The following is a 26,305-nucleotide window of genomic DNA, read 5'->3' as shown; positions in this document are numbered from 1 at the left end:
TCTTCATCTTGGAATGAAGAGGATGATAGTATGTCATAAGGTTGTGGTGAGGATTAAATGAGATAATGAATATAGTGCATTTAACCAAGTGACTGCCATAATAAGCACTCAAAAATATTATCAGCTACATTGATGATGATTCTTGTTAACTATCCAAACTTGAACAAGGGACTTCTGTCTCAATTTCTTCATCTGTGAAATGGGAATAATAGCAGTACTGGTCCACAAACTACCTGAAGCCAGATGATTTTCTGAGTTTAGAATTCTCTTTGATTTTGAAAAGTAATCTAATGCTTATATCTTGTGTTATGTCACACCCCAACAACTTCTAGGGCAGCACCCTGTAATCAAATACACTTAATAATTTTACAAGAAATTGTATGAATAGCCATACTAAGAGGAATAAATAAAAGACTGTAAATAGCTGCATGGCAATTCAGGTCAGGCTTTGCAGCCAAGTGAATTAAAGTATGATTTTCACACCTTTTTCAATTCAGAATCATAAATGACGGATCATGAACCTAAAGTTATTGGGATAGGTGATAGGTGATACAACTGAAAAATATTAAGTGCTAATACGAGCTATTATTTTTTACCACTAGAAAGGTGGCTTCAAAAATCAATGGCATAAGAAAGAACTATTGGTAAAGAATGTTGGACAGTTGGCTCTCCATGTGAAGGAAAAAATCAAAGCCCTACTTCATACCATATCCCAAATAAATCTCAGATGGATTAAATATCTAAAAATGAAAAACAGAACTGTCAAACTTTTAGGAGACTATGTTGAAGAATATTTTGACCACACAGTAGAAAAGGATTTATAAATGCACAAAATATATTTACCATTGAGGAAAAAATAAACTTGAATCCACTAAACCATAGAACTTTTGTATAATAGCAAAATGAGAACATCTGAGGGAAAGGGGGAGAAAGATTGGCTTTCCTTGAGCCTCCTTTAAAAGTAGGGAAAACTTTCCCAGAAGCTGACAACAAACTTCACAAGGTGGGCACAATTGGGTCACCCTATAACCAAACCAACCGCTGGAAATGGGGATGATGTTATTATCCTTAGACCACCCAGGAGATGAAAATGGAGTCAGCTTCCCCTGATACAGGCTCTACTGGGAGAGGTGGAAAGACTGCTGCTTCACCTCTGTGCATCAGATACCCAGGAAAAGGAAGGAGTAAGAGGTAATGTTTGTCTCAAGAAAGCAAAAATCTCCCCACTAATTCTTAGCCAATTTATATCTCATTGGTCAGAACTGTGTCTTGTGGATGCTGTAACTGCAGGGGATTCTGGGAAGGTAATGGATTGGTGCATCCACTAGCTTTATCCTTCTCATATAATCAAAGGAAATTTGATATAAATACAAAAGTATATATTATCCACTTAAATTATTTAGACTTTTATATCAAGGTAATTAGGTGTAATTTTGTTGCTTCATGCTAAACACAAAAATAAACTTTAGATGAATTAACAGGTTAAATTTAAAAAATGGAAACAACATAAAAATGGATATATATTAAATTTTATGTATAAAACTCATGAGATTTTATATGGATGAGAACTATGTCTTTTTGTAATCAAGTGAGTGAAGGGCAAATATGAAAGAAGTTGGAAAAGGAAAACCAGTATAGACCCCAATCTTTGTACCTAATATAATGCTCAAGGCGAAAGGACCCAATAGGTCCATACCAAGGCCTACTGCTGATAAAAACATATAGAGGGAACAAGCACATGGAGGTTGACTTTGAATTTAAAAAAAATAGAGACCTACCCACTCCTTGAAAAGCTTTTAGGTATCTTCAGGGGTACATATACTCAGTTTAAAAGACTGCTGCTCTAGAGAAATACTCTTACATAAGAAGATCTCTACTAGGGTGTTCACTGAAGCACTGTTTATCATCTAGAAAACCTGGAAATGACCTAAATATCCATCAGTAGAGTGATGGATGAATTAAGTGTAATATAGCCACATGATGGGATACTAACAGCAATAATTCAAGTAAATAAAGTAGATATACATATGCTAATATGGACAAAGCTCAAAACTAAGTTGAGTATAAAAAGCAAGATGCAGAACAATATTTGAGAAGGAAAGTGGGATTTGAAGGGGTAATGGAAATGGAAGAGTTACGTGACTTTTTTTCTTTAAAAAACTGGAACACAAATATATTAATATATGTTCATCTTGGTGGTTATACGTTCTTAATATCTATAATTGGAATACAATTTTTAAGTTATGTTTTTTACAGGTTTGGGTTCTTTTTTAGGCAAAGTTTACATGCAAGCATAACTCAGATCTCTACCAAAATATAATATATTGCAATAGCCCTTAGAAAGTTCCTTCATATCCCTTTCTCATCAATACAAGTCCCCACTCATTCCCCAGAGGCAGCCCTGTTCTGATGTTTTTCCACAATGGATTAGTTTTGTTTGTCCCAAAACTTCATGTAGATGCACTCATACAATACATGCTCTTTGCTGTGCTATCTGGCTTCATTTGCTCAACATTATGGTTTTGAAATCAATCATGTTGTTGCATGTTGCAGTAGTTCATTCCTTTTTATTGCTAGTAAACAAGTTGTATCTCAATTTGTTTATTCAATCACCTGTTAATGGATAATGGGGCTGTTTGCACTTTGGAACTGACATGATGAATAAAGTGATGTGACCATTCCTGTACTTGCCTATTTGTGGTCATATGTTTTCATTTACTTTGGGTAAATACCTAGAAGTGGAATAGCTGGATCACAGAGTAGGTGTATATTTAGTTTTATAAGAGAATGTAAACAGTTTTCCGAAGTAATTGTACCTATTTATACTTTTACCAGCAATGTTCAAGAAATCAATTTTCACCTTGAGCATTATATTAGGTACAAAAAAAGTTAAAAAAGAGATTATCCTTGGACTCAGGCTCTAGCTGTGGCCACCACATAGTTTACTACAAGAAAAATTAAGTGAATTTAAATTGCCAAAAAAAAAAAAATTAAAAAACAGAGAATTCTTGTCTAAAAAGCTTACAATATAATGTGTGAGATAAGGCAAATACACATGAAACAAAGAAAATTTGAATATTAAACTTCACAAAGCTGATTTTACATGCACAAATTATTCTGTACTCTTAAGGAACTTAAGAGGCAGGAGACCTCCTGCCCCACTCCATTCACCATAGAAGTTTGCTGGGTCAGGAGCTGCAGCTACTCTCTAGGGGCAGAAGGGAAGGAGGTTGCCACTACACTGCGTTCTTATGGTAAGACTTTTCCTTTGTAGGATTCGCAGGGTAGGACTAAGCAGTTAATTACTAAAATTATGAAATTTCACCCCATTCTAAACTATTAGGTAGCATATGGTGAATCTAAACCAGCCTGTTGAATCACTGATGCAAACAAGATTATTTTTTAAAAATCAGTATTATGGTATATATTTCATGTTTTCTTACATCTATGATATCATTATATTTTAAAAAGTATCTTTTGAGGATATGAACAGACACTTCTCCAAAGAAGAAATTCAGATGGCCAACAGGCACATGAAAAGATGCTACACATCACTAATTATCAGGAAAATGCAAATTAAAACCACAATGAGATACCACCTCATTCCAGTTAGGATGGCCAACATAGAAAAGACTAGGAAAAACAAATGCTGGCGAGGATGCGGAGAAAGGGGAACCCTCCTACACTGCTGGTGGGAATGTAAAATAGTTCAACCATTGTGGAAAGCAGTATGGAGGTTCCTCAAAAAACTAAAAATAGAAATCCCATTTGACCCAGGAATTCCACTCCTAGGAATTTACCCTTAGAATGCAGCAACCCAATTTGAAAAAGACAGATGCACCCCTATGTTTATCACAACACTATTTACAATAGCCAAGAAATGGAAGCAACCTAAGTGTCCATCAGTAGACAAATGGATAAAGAAGATGTGGTACATATACACAATGGAATATTATTCAGCCGTAAGAAGAAAACAAATCCTACCATTTGCAACAACATGGATGGAACTAGAGGGTATTATGCTCAGTGAAATAAGCTGGGTGGAGAAAGACAAGTACCAAATGATTTCACTCATCTGTGGAGCGTAAGAACAAAGAAAAAACTGAAGGAACAAAACAGCAGCAGAATCACAGAACCCAAGAATGGACTAGCAGTTGCCAAAGGGAAAGGGACTGGGGAGGGTGGGTGGGAAGGGAGGGAGATATTGGGGGAAGAAGAAAGGGCGCCTTACGATTAGCATGTATAATGTGTGGGGGTGGGGCACGGGGAGGGCTGTGCAACACAGAAGATGAGTAGGGATTCTACAGCATCTTACTACACTGATGGACAGTGATTAATGGGGTATGTGGGGGGGCCTTGGTGAAGGGGGGAGCCTAGTAAACATAATGTTCCTCATGTAATTGTAGATTAATGACACCAAAATAAAAATAAAAACAACCTGGTTAAAAAATAGGCAAAGGACTTGAATAGTCCATTTCTACAACCAATATATACAAATGACCAAAAAGCAGTTGAAAAGATGCCCCAAATCACTAATCATTAGAGAAATGCAAATAAAAAAATCCACAGCGAGATGCCTCTTCACACCTATTAGGAATGACTATTATACAAACAAACAAAAAACAGCAAGCAAACAAACAGTAAATAACAAGTATTGGCAAAGATGTGGAGAAATTGGAATCCTGCACTGCTGGTGGAAATTTAAAATGGTGCAGCCACTATGGGAAATAGTATGGAGTTTCCTCAAAAAGTTTTTAAAAAGTTTAAAAAAATTTTTTTAAATATATATGATCCAGTAATTCCACTTTTGCTTGTATACCCATAAGAATTGAAAGCAGGAACTCAGATAGGTATTTGTACACCCATGTTCACAGCAGCATTATTCACAATAGCCAAAAGGTGGAAGCGAAGCAACCCAACTGACCATTGGTGGATAAATAGCTAAACAAAATGTGGCATATATATATATATATATATATATACAATGGAATATTTTTCAGCCTTGAAGAGAAAGGAAATTCTGACACGTTACAATGTGGATGAAACTTGAAGACATGCTAAGTGAAATAAGCCAGTCACAAGAGGAAAAATACTGTATGATTCCACTTATATGAGGTACCTGGAGTAGTCAGATTGATAGAGACAGAGAGTAGACTGTCAATTACCAATAGGTGGTGGAAGGGAGAAATGAAGTACTGTTAAATGGGTACATTTGGGAGATGAAAAAAGTTCTGGAGATGGATGGTGGTGATGGTTGTACAACAGTGTGACAGAATCTAATGCCGCTGAATTGTACACCTAGAAATGGTTAAAATCGTCAATTTAATGTTATATATATTTTACCACAGTTCACAAAAGGTAACTTCTGGTAAGAAGTTATCCCTTTCTGACATGGTTCAGCACATTTGTGTATCCTTGGGCACAATAGTTCTGGATTATCCTCAGGTAAACTTGTTCCTTGTAATTAGGGCAGAATGTCACAAGATGTCACTCTTTAGCTGAAAAAATGATTTCAGTTCAGTGTAGTAGCTGACAACAGTAATGCCAGAATGACAGACAAAAACCTGTAACTACACTTTTACTCCTACGATTACAGTTTTCTGGGAAAAAGGTTTCCATCTGTGAAATGTATTAACCTATTCTTGTTTATGAAACAAGTTAATATTTGTTAACTTCATTGATACTAATTACTTCTCATTATAAGTCAAATTGGTGTAATTAAAACGTAACTAAGTTGGAAGTGACCAATGTAATACAAAACTTCAATGTAAAGATCATTATCTTTGACACTCAGGTGGCTTGTGCTTTGTCACATGATGGGCGAACTCAGGTAAGCCATTTAAGCGCTCTGATTTCACCAGAGTGTCAAAAATCTTTCGTTGGTCAATACACACTACTATTTATTTAATATGTGCTAATACATATTTAAAGACATTCTTCCAATTCTTATTTTATTTGTTACATTAGTAATCAAATTATAACTGTTCAAATACAATGTCAATGGGAGTTCAGCAATAGAAAATACCGTCTGCAAGAAGGCATTAGGAAATATGAGACTTCTTGACATCTTGTGGAAGTATTTTAAGAAAATGTATAAACCAGTTTCAGAGGTATGAATTCTTAAAATCACATTTCTGAGAACATTTTTGTAAAAAGAATATCTTGAAGTATATTTTAGCTTTGCTTAAATATAAAATTTTCAAGATTTAAAAACACATTAATTCTTAAAGATCATACTATTTGAATTGGCAATGCTCCCTTGCAACTGTAATCCAATTAAGTTATTTTTTAAAAACTTCTCTAATTTTTGCAAGAAGTTTATAATTGATTTATGATACCTTAAAGCGTCAAAGCCCAAATGTCCACCCCTAGGTGAACTTCTGGACACTAAGGCATATTAATAAGTGAGGACATATTTTTGTTAGTAACACTTATTTGGCTTAAGATTATTAGAATAAGAAAGACTATCAGAAATGATGGGTGAAAATATAGAACCCAATGATAATGAAAAATAGTAAATAGCACCTGGTTTAAAATATTCACAGTTGTTTGATCATTTTATTTTCTTTTAACTCAAATCTTTCTGTTTAACTTTTTTGTTGGGACGATTAAATACGTCGAAGGAAAGAAAAGACTGAGTTGTTAAAATTCTCAAGTAAAAATTATCTTAAACATTGGAAGTGAAATAAGACTTATGTTTTGTTTCAGTGCCACTTCTACATCTGGTGTGTGTGTAGGGGTGGAGGGGGGTGGGAGTCTCCCAGTGTGAGAGAAGTCTGGGAGGGGCATAATGGGGGAGGCCCCTTCCCTCCCACTGATAACTCGTTGGTTCACTGGACATCGGCTAAAACAGACCTATCCCTCCCGCCGTCATTCCCACCACCCTAGCAAGGTTCCAACACTGCTCCTCAAGCTTGGTAAGTTCAAAGTGCAGTAGAAATGCATAGGAGGAATAATCTGAAATGATTTTGTAGATAGTTTATTGGAGGGTGGAAAAGGGAGGGGTGAAGGACGGGTGGAGGTGGTAATTATCAGGCATCTCTTTGCTTTTGTATTTGCATGGGGTTCTCCAAAACGATTTTAAAAGCACTAGACAATAAGCGACCCCCCACCCCAAGGAAAACTTTTCAGAGGAGACCCTCGCAGGCTGCTGCTGCTCTCGAGAAATCAGCGCGCAGAAATCTGGGGAGGGCTCCTTGCAGGTGCATGTGCTTGGGTGAAGGGCTCCGCCCGGCTCAGTCAGAAGCTGTCTGTGCCTCTGTCCGCAGGTCCGAGAGATGCTGCCCTCTTGGCCCTGCCACCACTGAAGCGCCCAGGGGGCCCGGAAGAGCCACCCGAACGCGGACACCCAGGGCCATGAGTCCTCTGAGGCTGCGAGCGTCGCTCTCGCTGCTGCTGCTGCTGGGTGGCTGTCTCCTCGCGGCCGCCCGGAGGGACAAGGGGGCGGCGGGCAGCGCGGCAGAGCCGGCCCGGGGTCCGGCGGGCGGCTCCTCGGGCCGCTTCGTCAGCCCCGGGCGGCACGCGTGCAGCTGGCAGCTCCTGCTGTCCGCCCCAGGGCCCGCGGCGGGCAAAGAGCTGGCGCTGCGCTGCCAGGCCCCAGACGGGGCGCGCCTGCAGTGCGCCTACCGCGGGGAGCCCGAGCGCTGCGCCGCCTACGCCGCCCGCCGCCCTCACTACTGGAAGCAGGTGCTGAGCGGGCTGCGCAAGAAGCGGCGGCCCTGCCAGGACCCCGCGCCTCTCAAGGCCCGTCTCTGCGCAGGCAAGAAGGGCCACGGCGCCGAGCTGCGCCTGGTGCCCCCCGCGTCTCCACTCGCCCGCCCCACTGCGGCGGGCTTTCGTAGGGATGCCAAGCCTCGGGCCAGGAGCCGGGGGAGGACCCGGGATCCCGCGAACGGCCCCGCTGCAGGCACCCCGCCTCCCACGAGCGCGCCACCCAAAGAGAAACCCGCTGAGAGGAAGACCAAAGGGGGCAAGAGAAAGGCGGCCGCGGACCCGGGCGAGGAGCGACCCCTGGGGACTGGGCCCGATCCCGACGGGCTGGACGAGAACGCGAAGCTCACCGAGACCTACTGTGCTGAGAAGTGGCACTCCCTTTGCACCTTCTTTGTCAATTTCTGGAATGGCTGAGGAGGCCGGCCTGGGGAGGGACGGGGAGTGTGCACCCGGAGCGAGGAAGCTGAGCGCACCTTAGGCCTAGAGATGCGGGATAGTGGGGAGGAGGCCAGGTGGTTCTAGAATGCGGCTGGGGGTGGGGGTGGGACTTGGGGTGAGAGTGTAAGGGATTTGGAGAATTTCTGAGAGCAGAGAAGTCAACAGTTTTGAGGAGTCCCGACTCTGATTAAGAGCAGAAGAAATAGTGGGTGGATACAGAAGTAGGCATACCTTAAATGTGCAAAAACTGTAGACTAGGGAGAGATGGGTACAGGGAGAGGCTGAAAAAAAGTGGGGCAAGTGACTAAAGTCGTGTGATTTTCCTGTAGGAAACAGGATACAATGTATACTGTTAACACGTTTATATTAAAATATAATCACGAGCTATTGATAACCAGAGCCAGGTTGAATTGTTAGTGTCTTCTCACCTAATCAGCTGACAAGATAACCAAAAACATTTTTTTTCCTTTCTGAATTAATAGGAACTTGGGTGCTGCTTGGTGTCATAAATGACCTCTTACAGGAATAGAAGCCATTCAGAGGTCAAAATTGACTCCAAAGAAAAGATTTTTCTGGTCGGTTGCCCTAGTATTCTTTTAGAAGTGCTACTTTTAAACAGTGATACCTAATGTTCTGAAACTTTTCCCATTAACCTTCTAAATTCAGGAGTGAATTGTAGAAGTTGAGTGCTCCAGTAGGTTCTAAAACAGTTCTCATATCTGATCATGTTTTTAAAAACAGCTAAAATGTAAGTATGTATCTTGGAGTCATTTGGACCATTATTATGGATGTTACCTCTGTTTTGTAATTAATTATTAACATGTTTCCTTTTAAATAAGATGTAATGATAGACTTTGCAAATTTTAGGTGCTTAATAAAAACTGTATGGGTAGGTTTGAAGAACTGGCAGAGCAGTGGAAATTCTGATTGCCCTTGATCTAGTTCTAAGTATATTCTTTGAAGTAAGTTCCTAAACACATCTTGAACTGTTGAGGAAAGAAAAGAATAAGTCTGCATAAGGCAAGAGTCACAGACTGGCAAGCCCTGTCATTGTTCTGTTTGGCCTGAATTTGGTTCTCTTTCATTTTTCCCCTCTTTCTCCCTCTCTCCTTCCCTTCCAATTTGGATTTGTTGCTGGCATTTATATTAGATAATTTCATACAAAACACACATTTCTGAATTCTCTTGAAAAATCAGATCTAGCAACATTGGACCCACCTTCTCACATGGCAACAATTGGTTGACTCTGGATATTGGCTGCCCCCTTTAGACTAGGCATGTTTCCTAGAGTTCTCCTCTGCTCCTACACATTTTATCAATTGACTTTATTCATTTATATTACAGGCCTGAGCCTGTGAGACATTTAAGGCACTGCCAGATATGAGAATTTTACCTTTTTGTACTCCAGCCTCTGCTTCCTTCATTATTTCCTTCTCTCTCTCTCTCCTGCGTCCCTCTTTTACTTAAAAGGACCCATATGAATAGTCCAGGATAATCTCATCTCAAGGTCAGTTGATTAGCAACTTTAATTCCATCTGCAATTTAATTCCCCATAGCCATTTAACGTAACTTATGTACAAATTCTGGGGAGTAAGACACGGTTATCTTTGGGGGGACCATTATTTTGCTTACCCCAGTGGCTATGTTAATATCCAGTAAAGTAAACTCCAACACAGAGAAAAGGGGATAAAGAGGGACATTAATCTCCCTTTATCCCTGGGTGCATACCATCCAGCCAGAGACATTTTCTAGCCTTCCCTGTAGGTAAGTGTTATGAAATGACTACATTTTTGTCACTTGGTAAAGCAACTTCAACTTCAGTATACTTTAAAATAAAATTGCTTGCCTTGGACTTCCTCTTCTCTCCCTTCTGAGAGGTGGAACATGGTTGTCCTCACCAGTTCACTTGAACCATGCAGAGGAATACAATGCTTTAGAGGATGGCAGAGCACAAGGTGGAAGGAATCTGGGTCCCTCAATGACTTCATGGGAGAGTGCCTCCCCATTCTGCATGGGCCAGACTTTTACATGAGAGGAGAATAAAGTGTACAGTCAATCTTTATTATTTGTGGAACCCATATCTGTGAGTTTTTCCACTCACTAAAACTTATTTTACATAGAAACTCAGGGCACATTTGAAGTCATTTGTGGACATGTGCATGCACAGAATGGTGAAAACTTTGGGCCAATGTGCACATACCCAAATGAGGTCTAACAAGGCAACACTCTGCCTCCTTGTTTTTGCTCTTATATTTTGCAAACAAATTATTTTTTTCGTGGTATGTGTAGTGCCATGTTTTGTCACATTTTTGTGCTTTTTTTTTTTTTTTTGGTAATTTCAGTTTAAAATGGCCCCAAACATAGTGCTGTTTAGTGGGCCTAAGTGAAGGAAAGGTGTGATATGCCTCAAAGAGAAAATTTATGTTAGGTAAGCTTTGTTCGGGCATGAGTTTTAGTGCTATTAGCCATGAGTTCAGTGTTAGTGAATCAGTAATATACTGTTGACCCTTGAAGAAGTAGGGGTTCAGGGTGTGAAGCCCTGAACAGTGGAAAAGCCTAGTATAACTTTTGACTCTCCAAGAAGTTAACTACTACTAGCCTACTGTTGACTGGAAGCCTTAGCAATAACATAAACTGTTGATTAGCACATATTTTGCATGTTATATGTAGTATATACTGTATTCTTACAATAAAGTAAGCTAGAGAAAATAAAATGTTTTTCAAATTATTAGAAATGCCCAAAATATTTTGCAATTTATTTATTGAAAAAAATCTGCAATTAAGTGGACCCACACAGTCCAACCTGTGTTGTTCAAGGATCGACTGTATATTAAATAAGGTATCTTTAAACAGAAACATAAAATAGGGTTATGTATGGAACAGTTGATAAGAATATTGTGGACAGAATCTTCTGAAAACCTTGGCTTGTATTCCCCTGGGAGCAGTGGTTCAGTAGTTGCTAATTCCATGTTCATGGTGACTTTGTTGAACGTAGTTACTGCAAATAATGAAGACTGACTGTATTTCTCATTTAAGCCCTTGTAGTCTGAGATTAACCTTTGCCTTAACTAGTATAAGATTTTTGTGCAGTTTCTGATAGTGGAAAACAAATACTGCATTTATTGCTTCCAAAGTATACTTTGTATCATCAGTGTTCCTATAGGAAACACACAACACACTCAGGAGTAACAGAGGAGCTTAATTAAGAAACTATTAACAAAAGTGTAGAGTAAGGGGACTCGGTTGGATAGCCAAGATTCATGTCCTTTCCAGAACTTCTCAGTTTCAGAATTGACAAAAATGTAGACATATTAACACCATTCCCTGTCTCCTGTCCAGGTGTAGTAAGTGAAGAATGTATTAACAATGCAGCCTAACTGACAAATGAATATTTTTACAACTGAGTGTCTGTGCATGCTCAACTCAAGCTCATTCAATCTCATGGCCTACGGCATGAATATAACACTTGTGACCATTTCCAATGCTGCTCAGTTCTGGTCAGACTATAGCATATTTTCCATTCTAGGGCAAAAAGAAGTATATAAACTTTGAAACGTATCCATAGGAGGGTCACAAAGATGACAGTATCTTTCAGGAAAGGTATATCAAAATGGATCCTCTAAGAAACAGGTGGCAAGACTTAGGTGGGCAGGGAGATGCCTGTAAGTGAGAAAGAAGGAAGGAGCAGGTGGGGAGAATCTCTGAGTCCTAAACGGGGTGAGTGGGAGGAAGGAGGATTAGGTATTAGGTAACAAGAGCCTTAGCTCTGTGCAGCTCTGAGGAAGCCTCAGCACAGAGACTGGAGGAGTTATACAACGGGCAGGAATGGCCTGGTTCTAGCTCGCCTGCAGGCAGAGTCACTGGCTCGGAGTGGCCCAGGAAGAACGTGCTCTGGGTGTGGACACTGTGGTGGATTCAGAAGGTGCTGCTGGACACTGTGAGCTACTAGCCTGCTCACAGCAGGTTCTCACTTAAAGGGAGATTTGAGCAGTGCACTCCAGGGCTGTCACAAAACTTAATAAAAGGCTAATGTTTCGGTTTGGTTGAATCATGATTTAGGTCTTTTTTCTTTCACCTTCACAAAAAAATATTATAGCTAATAGCTATTAAGAGTTTAAATGACACAGGGATGGTAGTACAGCATGGAGAGTACAGACAATAATTCTGTAACATCTTCCTATGTTGACAGATAGCAACTGCACTAGTGGGCGTGGGGGATTCAATGATATGGGTAACTTGAACCACTGTGTTGTACATTTGAAACCGATATACGATTATATATCAATAATACTTCAACTAAAAGAAAAAGAGTTTAGGTGACAGAGACCAACATACATAGGTTCAAATCTAAGTGTTAACAGTAACCATCTATGTGACCTTGGACAATTTAGTGCATCTCTCTGTGCCTCAGACTTTCCCTATGAAAAATAGAGAGAAAAATAATAATTTTAAAAATGGTTGTTGGAGGATTAAATGAAATGCTCATGTGAAGTACAGTGCCGGGCATACTGCAAGCATGCAACAAATATTTCCTTAGTGCTCCCATTTCCTTTAGTATGCCAATACAGGCATCTAGGGGGAACTCCGTCTTAAAGGGCACTTACACAAAATGGTGATCAGCAACTTCCCATCTCAGCTGCAAACGGCATAAAGAGAAAAAAGGAAGAAATGTGTAGTTGTGGAAGAAAGAATTATCTGATGAAAAGACACTGGGCTACTAGCCTGCTCACAGCAGGTTCTCACTTAAAGGGGGATTTACTGAGTGATATACAGTGTTCACATCCCTAATGTGGAAACAAGGGGGTATATGAGATCTCCTTCACTGAGGACAAATTGCAAAGAGATGAGACTGCTTCTGGTCTTGGAGACTTGGGGACCACAGCTGATCTCCCAGCTCCATGGCTTTCATACAACTTCAAAGAGCAACTCTCCTTACTTCCTAACTAATGCTTACAGCTGTAGGACTTTGATGAACTTACCCCAAGTTTGTCCCTCCTGTGACCTCTGGCTAGCCACTTTCAAACTGTTCCCCATTTCAATTTTTAAAAGCAGGCATAAAAGTAGACCAGAGCCCTCCTTCTCTCTTTTAAAGCAAAAAGTCTGCTTCAGTCACACCCAAAATTATTGGGTGATCATCATATACAGACAACAGTAGTTGGAAAAGATAATGCAAGATAACATTAATAATAACACCACCAGGCAAAACACCTAAGAATAAACTCAATAAGAATTTTGCAAGAGCCATATGAAGAACATAAAAAACTCTGCAGCCAGAAAAGACCTGAATAAATGAAAACATATATGCAATTGTTTTTATTATTAGATAAAAGGACTTGACATTTTAAGAATGTCAGTCTATAAACAATGTACATGTTTAAATATCATTACAATAAAACTACCAACAGGATTTTGGGGGAGTGAGGCAACTGATTCTTAAGTTCTAAAGTAAAACCAAAATGAACCTGAGGACTGGAGGAATGAAAGGCTGTGTTTCAGAGAAAGAGAAAAGAATACTTTCATTAAGGGTACAACTTGAAATGGCTAAATACAGAATCTCCCAAAGGACTTTTGGTAGCACAGTGCAAAACAATGTAAATGATGTGAGGGGACTGTTTCTAGGTAACCACAGGTTCTCTCTATGAAAGGCCGGAAGCTTGGACCTACACTTCAGCTGACTGTTGCCTTCTTGGAGCTAGGTGGTCATGTGATCGTGGTGGGGCTGAAGACCCTAAACCTTTGATCCATATTTTCTTTTGTTCCCAAGCACAATGATCACAATGAGAATGACTTTTCTCCAAACAGAGGAAGGGATAAGACCCTTGTGCATTGATTTTTAAGATGAGGGGAGAGAGGTGGAGGGAAGATGTCCAGTGTGGGATCCCCAGGAGGGAGACATCACAGTTTATGTTTAGGCATGTATAATTACTGGACAGTATCCCTGGACAACATGTTTACCAGCATTTAGAGGCAGCTATTTTACCCTTTTCTCTTCTTATCCATTCTGATTATTGCCTAAGGCTCAAGAATGTTCTCAATTTAAAAAATAACAAGAAATGCAAAGCAAAGCAAAACAAAGCACAACACACACACACACACACACACACACACACACACACACACACACACACACACACGGAGGAGGATCGGCACAATTTGAAAACTTCCCAGCCCTAGTGTGCCTACAGGAAAGATCTTTAGGGCCGTCCTTTAATCCCTTAGCTCACACCACAGTCTCTACCACGTGGGTATGCAGTTTCTTGGGTTTGGATGTTCCTGCAAAGCCCTGTTGAAATCCACAATCTAAATCCTCAGGAAAATCTGGAGGGTGAAACCACTCTGGGTAACTGAATGGCTGGTACCTATAGCGTTATAAAAACTTTCAGTAAACCACCCAGAATGAAGGAGCAGCGCCGTGTAAGCATGTGTGCTTATGGGTGTGCTTAAAAGCAAGCAGGCTGCCTTAGGAAAGTTGGGGGCAGACGCAAGGCTGGAGAGCTGTAGTTACTTGCAAGGATGATCAGCTCTGTGGACCAGCTGGCAGGATGTAAGAGGAGAGAGGCTGGAAGGAGCCAGCAGGGACATTTAGCTGCAGCCTCAGGTTCCTAGCAGCCTCAAAATTTGACTGCTGCTTAGTGGTTAATTTGTATAAAATAGCAGAGAAGGCCTTCTCTTTCAGTAGTCATGTACTTTTGTTTGCCATTAAAAAAAATAGTAACTATAGCTTCATGTCTGAACGATCTTGAATTTTGAAAATGATTTAGGAAAAATTTGGTTATGACTGGTGTGTTATTTTGGTAATTCAGCTTTACAGAATTGAGGCCAGTAATATAAAAATTCCTTTATCATTTTATTGTTTATTTCAAAGTTTGCCATTGAACATAAATAAACTTTATAGACTTTTTGGTATTTGCTAAATATTGAAAGTGAGAGCTTGGATCTAAGGGTGAGAGGTTGCTCAGTGAGCTCTATGAGCTTGTGTTGGTGGCCTGTTCCCAAGTCTGAACCCTGCATATGGTTGGCAAACAGCTGCTGCCTATTAACCTCCCAGGCATAACAGCTGGTGCAGATCAACACTATGTGGTGTTGCTCAGACTGGCTTGAGGTCTAACCCCCAGGAAATTGTGCCAGGTCCCCAGGGAGGGGTGGCTGTACTAAAAAGAAGAAGTGCATCTCAAAGGTCTGTCCATTAGAGTCTCTTTGGAAACCCAAGAAGGAGAGGGCAAGACATTAGGGGAGGTCATGGGAAGGTAATGGATTGGTTCTCAGAGCTGTGGAAATAGGGGTGGACGATATGATTTAGGCAAAGACATCATACCAAATAGCAGTTGCATCTTTAAGTCCTGCGGCAGGGCTTGTGGCATGAGGTCCAATGGAGGGAAGTCCGTGAATCATACATCTAAATATTAAATAAACATAATGCAAGCTAATAAATATATCCTAGTCTATCTCAGCTATACTTTCAAACAACAAAAGTTTAAATATATATATATGAAAACCATGATTTCTTTATATGAATGAAAGTTGGTAAAATATCAAAGCCAATAACATTTAATGATAATGGTGCATGCCTGGTTTTCTGCTGATGGGGCAGTGAATGTTGGATGAGTACAAATTACATATAATTAACAAGTTATTATATATTTATTTTTTTGTCTTCATTTCAGCAAATTGCTAATTATGCTATTTGGATTATAACAGCAAGATTTGTGCTCTATTGCCAGAAATACCAAATTAGAGAATAATTTTAGAGGCATTATAGCATTAAAAAAATTTTTTTAATTAAGGCATTATTGATATACATACACTCTAAAGGTTTCACATGAAAAAACAATGTGGTTACAATATTCAACCATATTATCAAGTCCCTATCCATACCCCAATGCAGTCACTGTCCATCAGTGTAGTAAGATGCCACAGATTCAGTCTGCCTTCTCTGTGCTACACTGTCTTCCCCATGACCCGTCACACCATGTGTACTAAAACATAATACCCCTCAATCCCCTTCTCCCTCCCTCCCCACCCACCCTCCCACACCCCTCCTGTTTGGTAACCACTAGTCCCTTCTTGGAGTCTGTGAGTCTGCTGCTGTTTTGTTTCTTCAGTTTTACTTCGTTGTTATACTCCACAAATGAGGGAAATCATTTGGCACTTGTCTTTCTCTGCCAGGCTTATTTCACTGAGCATAATATCCTCCAGCTCCATCCATGTTGTTGCAAATGGTAGGATTTGTTTCTTTCTTATGGCTAAATAGTATTTCATTGTATATATGTACCACATCTTCTTCATCCAATCTTCTACTGAAGGACACTTAGGTTGCTTCCATATCTTGGCTATTGTAAATAGTGCTGCAATAAACATAGGGGTGCATATGTCTTTTTTGAATCTGAGAAGTTGTATTCTTTGGGTAAATTCCAAGGAGTGGGATTTCTGGGTCAAATGGTATTTCTATTTTTAGTTTTTTGAGGAACCTCCATATTGCTTTCCACAATGGTTGAACTAGTTTACATTCCCACCAGCAGTGTAGGAGGGTTCCCCTTTCTCTGCATCCTCGCCAGAATTTGCTGTTCTTAGTCTTTTCGATGCTGGCATCCTTACTGGTATGAGGTGAAAGCTCATTGTGGTTTTAATTTGCATTTCCCTGATAATTAGTGATGTGGAGCATCTTTTCATGTGTCTGTTGGCCATCTGAATTTCTTCTTTGGAGAATTGTCTGTTTATATCCTCTGCCCATTTTTTAATCGGGTTATTTTTTTTTTGGGTGTTGAGGCATCTGAGTTCTTTATATATTTGGGATGTTAACCCCCTGTCAGATATGTCATTTAACAAACGTATTCTCCCATACTGTAGGATGCCTTTTAGTTCTGTTGATGGTGCCCTTTGCCATACAGCAGCTTTTTAGTTTGATGTAGTCCCCTGTGTTCATTTTTGCTTTTGTTTCCCTTACTCAAGGAGATGCGTTCAGGAAGAAGTTGCTCATGCTTATATTCAGGAGATTTTTGCCAATGTTGTCTTCTAAGAGTTTCATGGTTTCATGACTTACATTCAGGTCTTTGATCCGTTTTGAGTTTACTTTTGTGTATGGGGTTAAATAATAATCCAGTTTCATTCTCTTGCATGTAGCTGTCCAGTTTTGCTAACACCAGTTGTTGAAGAGGCTGTCATTTCCCCATTGTATGTCCATGGCTCCTTTATCATATATTAATTGAACATATATGGTTGGGTTTATGTCTGGGCTCTCTAGTTTGTTCCATTGGTCTATGGTTCTGTTCTCGTGGAGGCATTGTAGCATTTAAGTGGTTTTTTGTTAATTTCAGTTTTGAGATACTTCATTCTGCTGAGGCAGTAGCGACTGGATTTGTCAAAATTTCTTAGATTCAGAAAAGAATCTTAAACTTTGCAAATCACATTCAAGCATTGTATTGGTATTGTATATAGTAACATTATTCCTGAAGATATTCTAAAATATTTTAATACAGTTATAAAATAAATAAATATATTTACTATAATTATAAAAATTTAATGTATTTATAAAATATGAAAATGTATTTATAACATATTTAAGTATACTTATAAAATATTTTAATTTCATAATATATAAATTGCTATCACTTATATCTCAATGTTTCATCTCTTAAGGCGATTCTAGAATTATATACTATTTAAGTTCTTTTTTCAAATTCTTCAATTGTTTAGATCTCTCTTCAGTTGAGATAACACCTTGTCCTGTAATGGACAGAAAATATGATCTCTTGAAATTAGTTTAGGAATTTGTGAATGAATCCTTTCCTTCAAAGTCATGCAAACATTTTCTTTTCCTTATTTTGATTTTTCTGCGTTTCATTGAAATGTTACTTTTGTTCAAATGTCACGTGCAGTTTCACTCAATTTAAATAACACATTTTGTCTAAAATTAAAAACGTATTTTTTATCCTTTTAAAAGTGAAATAGACAACCTCAAACCTATTTGTTGTTCTTGTAAGCTTCTGATGAGATTAATAGTAAGTTATACACTAAATAAGTGTGGATAGAACAAATTTAAAATTAATTTCATTTTCTACTGCCAACTATCATTCATTCTTCATTTGAAGATCTCTCATTTTGCTTAACTCATCTCATCTCAACATCTTCTATTTTGTCCAGATTGTCTAATTGCTTTAGCAGCATTTAATAGGAACACCATGTGTCTGAAAGGTCAATTTTGATATGTATTTCATCAAGATGTGACATCTCTGGACAGATCCAGAAAATACTGCATATAATTTTTTAATTGTTCCCAAGAATGGCATTGCTGTTAGCACAGGTGAGGCCCTTTTCCTGAAATACATTCAAACTATGCAGTGCACTGTCTGATATGGCAGCCATTAGACACGTGAGATTTTTTATTTTTTATTAAAGTATCATTGATATACACTCTTACAAAGGTTTCACAAGAAAAACAATGTAGTTCCTACATACACCCATTTTATCGAGTTCCCCCCAAACTCCCCTGCAGTCACTGTCCATCAGAGACACCTGAGGCTCTGAGCATTTGAAATGTGGCTAGTCTGAGTTGAGATGGGCTGCAAGTATAAAATACACACTGGGTTTCAAAAGCTTATGACTTCCTCCTCCACAAAATAATGTAAAACATCTCATGAATAATTTAAAAAATATTTGGATGTCTAAGTGGTAATATCTTACAAATACTAGGTTGAATAAAATAATACTAATTCCACCTGGGTTTTTTTGTTTTTAATATAACTACTTGAACATTTAAAATTACGTATGTGGCTTGCATTATATTTCTATCTGACAGCACTGGTGTAAAGCACAAGGAATGCTTCTGAGATTTTGGTTGAAATTCTGGCTTGTACACTTTGCCATTTACAGAGATGTCTGCACCATTACAGGCCTGCCCTCAACAAGCTTTTAAACCACTGCCTACAACTGAAAGTTTAAAGATTTTTTTCAATTCCTTCCTTGAGTTCATTTTTTTTAACAAATGAGCAAATTTAAATACTTTTTTGTGTGATACATTTTTAAGTGATACTATTTAATTAAGGTTAATGTTCTTAAGTGTGATAACTGTACTGTGGTCATGACGGAAAACATCCTGATTCCTAGTTGCTACATTGGGATTATTTCAGGGCAAAATGTCATGAGATCTGCAATTTACTTTCAAATAATTCAGGAGAAAGAAATGTCTCTATACAGGCAGAGGATAAAGCTAATGTGGCAAAATGCTAATAAATGGCGAATCTAGATGAAGGATAGAGAAATATTCATTTGTATTATTGCACTTATACTTTCAACTTTTCTGTAGGTTTGAATATGTCTTAAATAGAAACGTTTGCAGAAAAACTAACTGGACACTGACTACACGCTACATAGGAATATAATGTTACATAGAAAGGCGAGAAAAGTAAGAGACAGGGCTGCTGACTCGCTGTTCCCACGCGCCAAGTGTGGAGGAGGCAGCAATTTTAAGAGCTTGCCTCGCTTCTGTCTTGGGCGCTGCGTTTGACTCTGGGCAAGGAAGCGACCTACATTGCATCCTCTTCTGGGCCCCGCAATGGCCTGGAAATGTTTTCTAAATTACCTGGATTGCATTAAGAATACGTAGTTCTGGTCAGTGTTAAGCATATTGATTAAATGGGGAGATTATTATTATTTTTGGACCACAACGAAAGAGTCACGCATATACGTAGAGGAAAATGAACCTGTGCCCGGTAGCTGGGATCTCGCGCGCGGTGCTTGGCGAGGGGCAGATGCCCGCCTCGAGCACGCACAGGGTTAACTGCGGGCGGGGGGCCGCGCAGCCTCCGCCCGCCCACATTCCGCCACTGAATGGAGGCGATGGCCTGATGCCAGTGGGGTGATGTCGCGGCTCCGCGTGCGACCTTCCCACTGGCCGGCCCGCTCCCCTCCCGGGCGCCTCGCGCTCCGCAGTCACGTTACCTTCGCTGCCATTCACGCTGCCCCGCGGGTTACAAAACGGGCCATTAGGAAGTCTGCGGGCGTCGCGGAAACTGGAAATGCAGGGCCGGGAACGTGGAGACAATTACTGACCCCGGCGCTGAAGGACCGCGGCGCCCAGCCGTGTAATCTGATCCCTTCCGTGATGTTACAGGGGGCCGGTGTGTGCAGATCTGTTTCTTTGTCTGAATTTTGGAAATGAAGCGAGGTAAAAGTTCAGAAATGTGTGTGCCCGCGTGCACCCAGTCATTAAATACATACGAACCAAAGTGGACACAATTTGATTTCCCTTTGTCCAAACTTATTAAGTATATCTTACTAACTTTTTAAGATACTGAGGGAAAAAACAGGTTTTAAGTTTACAGAAACCTAAACGAAAGCACACATTTTCACAACGTTCCTGAACCAAGTCTAATCATTTAACTTTCTCTTGTGGAAAACTATGTATCTTTTATTTGATGGCTTTGGCTGGCAATATTTCCTACAATATTTTGTAACATATAGAGGAGATAAAATTGTTTAAGGCATCATTTTAATTACGTGACCCAATAACCACGAAAATTAAAGTGTAAGTGGGCAATGGTTAGAACCAGTGAAATGAAATGTCCAAATAGAAAATTAATTCACTCCTTCAACTAGTATTTAAGAGACTGCTGATGCACCAGGCTCTGGGGATTCAAGGGTAGGGGGACACTGGTCCTGCCCTCCAGAATCTCCCAGTATTCCTGGGGAAAGTGTTGAGCAGTGTGGCCAGTATTTGGAAAGGGAACTACCTGGTGCACAGTTGCCAATGGGAGGCACACTCCACAGGTCATGAGTGTGTGTGTAGAGATGATGGGAGACAGGGAATCAGGGAAGGTCTCTTGAAGGAAGAAATAGAAGTTAGGCCAGTGGTTCCCCAACTCTGTGGACATTAGGATCACCTGGGGAGCTTTTAAAAGACCTGGTGGCCTAGGTCACTTCCCAATTGAAAATATCTGGGGGTGAGATCTGGGTATCAGTATATATGTATTTTTAACTCCCGAGTAACTCTTACAGCAAAGTTGGGCAAATTACTAAGGCAAAGGGAGGGAAGCTGATGTTTTTTAGTTTTCTGAAGGCAAATGTTTGCCCAGCAGGCGTGTAATAGGTTCTAATAATTGTTCTTTGCTTCCTCCCTTCTCCTTTGCACTGCCTTGCCTGTAGTTAGCATTCAGGAGATGTTTACTGAAGTTGGAGCAAAAGCTAATAAGAATCTATGTGTGTAAGAAAACGAAGCCTGCCCAAAGAATGTCCTTTAGCACTCAAAGTCGATGAATTGGGGTCTAAAACTTACAGTGGCAAGTCCTCACCTAAAAGGAAGGTAAATGCAGCATTTTGACAACTGGAAAAAATTACTCTTCTCTCAATTCACCAGCTCCATCTTTAGTCCTGTGCTCTAATTGTTGCTTTATAGGCAGCAGCTAATGGACTATTGTTTCTATCTTCAAATGGATTTCCCCCTATATTAAAAAAACACAGGCCTGCCAAAATTATGAGTACATTAATCATGAAAGGTCACGAACAGTCTGAAGGAGGCCACACGAAACAATATTCTTTCATGTGAATCAAGGCAAGCTGTGTGGGCACAAAAACCCCTTTCTACGGCTGCTCCTCTGGGGAGGGGCAGGATTTGCCTATTACTCCCAGCTAAGCATTCTTTAAGATTCTACTCTACCTAGGCATGAAATGGCTTCTTGCAATTTATATCATATCTTAAATGGTACTTCAAAGCCCTCGGGTACTTTTAAAAGGAGAGGGAAAAGAAAATCTCTTAATCCAGGCAGAGGCAGTCTGCATTTTCATTAGATCAGAGACCAGAGTATGCACTCCTTTTTTGGGAGAGAGGGGAGTTGCTATTCTCTGATGTTATAAGAGACCCGCTGAAGCCCTAACTAAACAGCATGTCACTTCACTCAGGGAGCGCTCGAGAGCAAACGTCACACTGACTCTATCTTATTAACCTCTAGGAACCTTTGCATCTCTATGTAGGAAGGCAGGAAGGCAAATGCAAGGCGTTTATTCCGTTTCATTGGTCCTCTCCCAAAGCACTGAGTGTAACTGTGACCCCATGGGATTAACCAGGGCAGTTTTGTGACCTAGATTCAAGCCAAAGGCACTCCCAAATTCAGGGGACTCTGTGGGGACAGGGCCAGGAATGGTTCTGGAGGGAGAGGACTGTTTATTATAATATACGGAGCCTGAGCCTGTGTAACCAGCCGATCAGCACAAAGCCCTGAAAAGGGGAAGCTGGCCTAAAATGATGCGAGTCTCAGGCAAAGGCCACTGACAAGGCAGAAGGTGTTTAGTAGGAAAGTAAGTGTGGATTTTGAAGTGGGCTCCCTAAGGATACGTTAGAACTGTTGCTGAGCCCTGAAAAGAAATCAGGTTCTTCCAAATACCTCTTTCTCTGGTCACAATGAGGTAATGCCTCCTCACATTTATATGCAGTTTATATTTTCACAGACATTACCTCATCTGGGCCTCATACCTTGTGAGTCAGCAGGGTATGCATGATCTTCCCCTTGTTTAACATTGTGAAAAACTGAAGCTCAGTGAGTAACTGTCTTGAGGGGAAGAGCTGCCCCCTGAACCCATATCTGTAAAGAACCACATTTGGACACTTCCGTGTAACTCCCCTAGACGAGCCCCAAGAATGTCTCATTTGGTTCCTGGTTCTTCTAGTGAGCTCTCGGGTTTAGCGGTTCCTTGGCCTTGTACCGGTTATATCTGTGTGCTCCTGGAGAGCCCAGGAGTCTGCTTGCTGCCTCCTTCCCGTAACAGCCTCTGCCAGAATGCCTGGAATGTTCACTCTTGAAGCAGTTCTCTGGGTTCAGGTGGCATGGCAATAACATGCACAGATGTCACCTGGAGGAGCTGATTAAATGCTCTGCTGTTAACTTAGGACACAAGCTGTCCTGAGGAAGTAGATAAGGTTCCTGGTATGAGGAGAGGAGAAGGATGTGAGCATTGCCTGGGAGACTGAGGCTCTGGCTCTGCTTGTACCACTTGGGTGACTTTGAATAAGTCGTTCAACCTCTCTTGGCTTTGTTATCCTTTTCTAAATAAAATCCAAAGGGGTATATCAGATCCAAATCCTCATTTCTAACAAAATCTTATGTGGAACACCAATGTGTAAAATAGGTGAAGGCTGAACAGGGTAGAAGACCTATAGGAGCTTGAAATAACAGATTTCAGGAGTCCACTAGGACCAGGCAAGTCAGAAAGTACAGAGCACATGTGAGGCTTCATTTCAGGTTTTACCTCCTTGAATCATCTTTCTTCCTCCCACGTCAGGGTTCAGAGATGGACAGGAAGATAAAAGAAACCCCTAAATCACACACACATTAAACATAGATGTAACCTCTATGATTTTTCCAACTTGCAAGAATCTCAGACTTGAGCTGAATTTGCTTCCTAGATGGATGAGAAAAGAATCACAACTGTTCACACTAGAGTATGATTAGAAAATTCCCCTTTAAATGAAGGCAACATTCTATTGACATAAGAGTATTTTGGAGATTCATTGTAGAGAGAAATAAAAAGTGAGGTTTATTATGTACTATTTGTGTTTAAAAAGGAATAAGACAAAGAAGGAGCATATATGTGTTTGTGTGTGTGTGTATATATATATATGTTTGGTTATGTACAAAATCTCTGGGAAAATACATAGGAAACTACTAATAATGATGGCTACTTCTATGAAGGTAACAGAGCAGCAGGGGATGGTGGGGGGTGAGGCTTGCTTTTCACTCTAGACCCTTTGACACCTTTTGAATTTTGCACCATGCGCTTTTTTTTAAACTGCACTTCAGTTTCTCCCATCACTCCCTTTGACGTCAGATCAGCAATTCAACTTGGGGGAGTTGGTCCTACAGATATATTCACACAGGCAAAACATGACATGACTATATAGTTCACTGAAGCTTTTTTTTTTGTAATGACAGTTGTTTGAAACATTGTCAATGCCCATCAATAGGAGATTGGTAAAACAGATTGTGGCACATCTACAAAAAGGAACTCTGTACTTTCGTAAAGAAGCTGGGATGCTCTCCATATACTAATACAGAAGGATCCACAAGATATGTCATTAAATGGAAATAGGAAGATGCAGGACAGTGTGTGTAATATGAATTTCAAAAGGGGGTTAAGATATATACATACATATGCATTCATATTTTTTTGTATATGTATTAAAATCTCCAGCAGGGTACAGTGGAAACAAATAATAGCATTTATCCAATGTGGGAGAATTGAGTGACTGGGGATGGGGATAGGAGACACTTAATTAAATATCATTTTGTATTTTAATACTTTTGAACCATGCAGATATAATGCCTACTCAAAATTAAGTGATTAATATTTTAAAACAAGCAAATAAAGAAAAATTACACTTTGACTTCCCTTCTTTACACCAAGACTGGCATTATGACTTGGCCTCAGGGTCAGAAAAACAAAACAGAACACTCTTTTAAAGAAGACCCTTGGGCCTCCCTCATCCCTTCAAAGAGTGACTTGCAGAAAACCCAAAGCAGCCTCTCTTCCTTCCAGCTTCCTTGTCTTCAAAACTGTTCTATGCCAGCTTTTTATCCCTTTTCCTACCAACCCCCCTTATTCAATTATCATCAATCTTCCCTGGGCCTCCCCTCTGATCTCTGCTGTAGCCTCCAGGGTTCTGATTCATAGTAAAACCTCATGCTTGGAATTACAGGAAAGCAGAAGTACAGCTCTGAACATTGGGTGTCTCAATAGCTCCCTAGGCTTGGACAACTCCCATTTCTATTGCAGGCTCTTAACTGGCCCCACATCTCACTTTTCCCATACAACTGGTATCCCAGTGCCCCTCAAGGGATTAATACATTCAGCCTTTCACACCAAATCAGTCTTCTAACACTCAGAGCCAGCTGAGCCTGCATCATGTGCTTCATTTGCTTCCTTCAGTTACCCCCAGAATTGTCCCTAACTGGTTCTGAGTCTCCAGCACCCCTCAAAAGCTAGCAGTGGGTCTAAACAGGTTGCCACTTAGGCCTTGAATCAATGAACTCCCAAGGGCATTATTGAATTCATTTACTACAAATGTCCCTGGCATTGGACTGGAAGCTGGGAAGACAGTCACGAAGAAGACTGATGTGGTTCCCTTCGGCACGGAACCAGTAGTAATTGAACAAGGGATCAAACACCGTGGCTCTCAACTCCGCTGCACATTAGTATCTCATGGGATCTTTTAAAAAAAATACCAACCCTGTAAGTCCACTCTTAACCAACTGAATCAGAATCTGGATGTGAGGCCCATGCAGCAGTATTTTCTAGAGAGTTCCAGGTGATTCTAATGACAGCCAGCTTTGAGAACCCCTAACAATGGATTTACACAACCTTCTACATGATAATACAGTCAAAAGGATTCCTAGATGATAGTCCTTAACTGAATCATAAAAATTGAATTTATTTTCTATAGATACAAGGCTAGGAATTAGGGTACTGTTTCAAGACCCCATTTTAGGCCACAAACAAGAGTTTAATCCTCAAAATTAAAGAAGCCCAAATACATCGTTTCAAAATATCCAATGGCAGGCATACAATATTATAACATGCCAGTGATCAGGGCTTATCCAGGAGATGGGATGGACTACATTGGTGGTCACAGTCCTAAGGCATCAGGACGGTATTTTCCAACCCTCTTAACTCCCAGGGTTTTGATTTCTTGGCTGCACTTCATTCCTTAGAGGGTTTGAATGGAGTTTCAACTACCTAAAAACCTCCTATCACCCCAGTAATCCCTTGACTCTGTACTAAGGACCCAAGTATGTGGTGATGTGATGATATAACTCTTCAGTCAGTGGGCTTCACAGTACAGAGTATCACTCCTTCCACACCCTCTCTGGTGGGGAGCCCTGAGGATTTCAGAAAGTAGCTGAAGAGCGAGCAGTAAATGAGGATTTTCCTCTAAACTTTATTTGGGGGTGGGGCTAAAGTTTTTAATTTATCATCTTTATTAGGGTCTAATCAGGCCAATGAAAAAAGTAGTAACACATGGGAAAATGTCAGAACAATGAAATACATACAGCTTACACATTTAACCCTGTTTCCTCATCTGTAAAATGAGCATCATTACAGATAAAACACAGGTTTGCTATGAAAATTAATGGCTAGTTACGGCATCTGACATATAACATCACACAAT

At 40.1% G+C, this 26,305-nt stretch overlaps 1 protein-coding gene across 2 annotated transcripts; it reads left to right on the top strand.

Moving 5' to 3' along the window:
- The first annotated feature begins 719 nt into the window (after nt 1-719).
- FGFBP3 (fibroblast growth factor binding protein 3) lies at nt 720-12,181 on the top strand. 2 transcript variants are annotated; one of them, XM_057506075.1, is made up of 2 exons: nt 720-1,191; nt 7,269-12,181. In XM_057506075.1, the coding sequence occupies exons 1-2, from the start codon at nt 1,085-1,087 to the stop codon at nt 8,125-8,127; spliced, it is 966 nt and encodes a 321-aa protein (XP_057362058.1). In that variant the 5' UTR covers nt 720-1,084; the 3' UTR covers nt 8,128-12,181. The 2 variants fall into 2 exon arrangements, with proteins under 2 accessions (XP_057362058.1, XP_036779517.2); XM_036923622.2 differs by lacking the exon at nt 720-1,191 and adding an exon at nt 6,750-6,917.
- Nucleotides 12,182-26,305: the final 14,124 nt, after the last annotated feature.

Source organism: Manis pentadactyla, chromosome 8 (assembly GCF_030020395.1).
Source record: "Manis pentadactyla isolate mManPen7 chromosome 8, mManPen7.hap1, whole genome shotgun sequence".
NCBI classification, from domain to species: Eukaryota; Metazoa; Chordata; class Mammalia; order Pholidota; family Manidae; genus Manis; species Manis pentadactyla.
The sequence above is the reverse complement of the archived record's forward strand: the minus strand, read 5'-3'. Positions and strand labels throughout refer to the sequence as shown.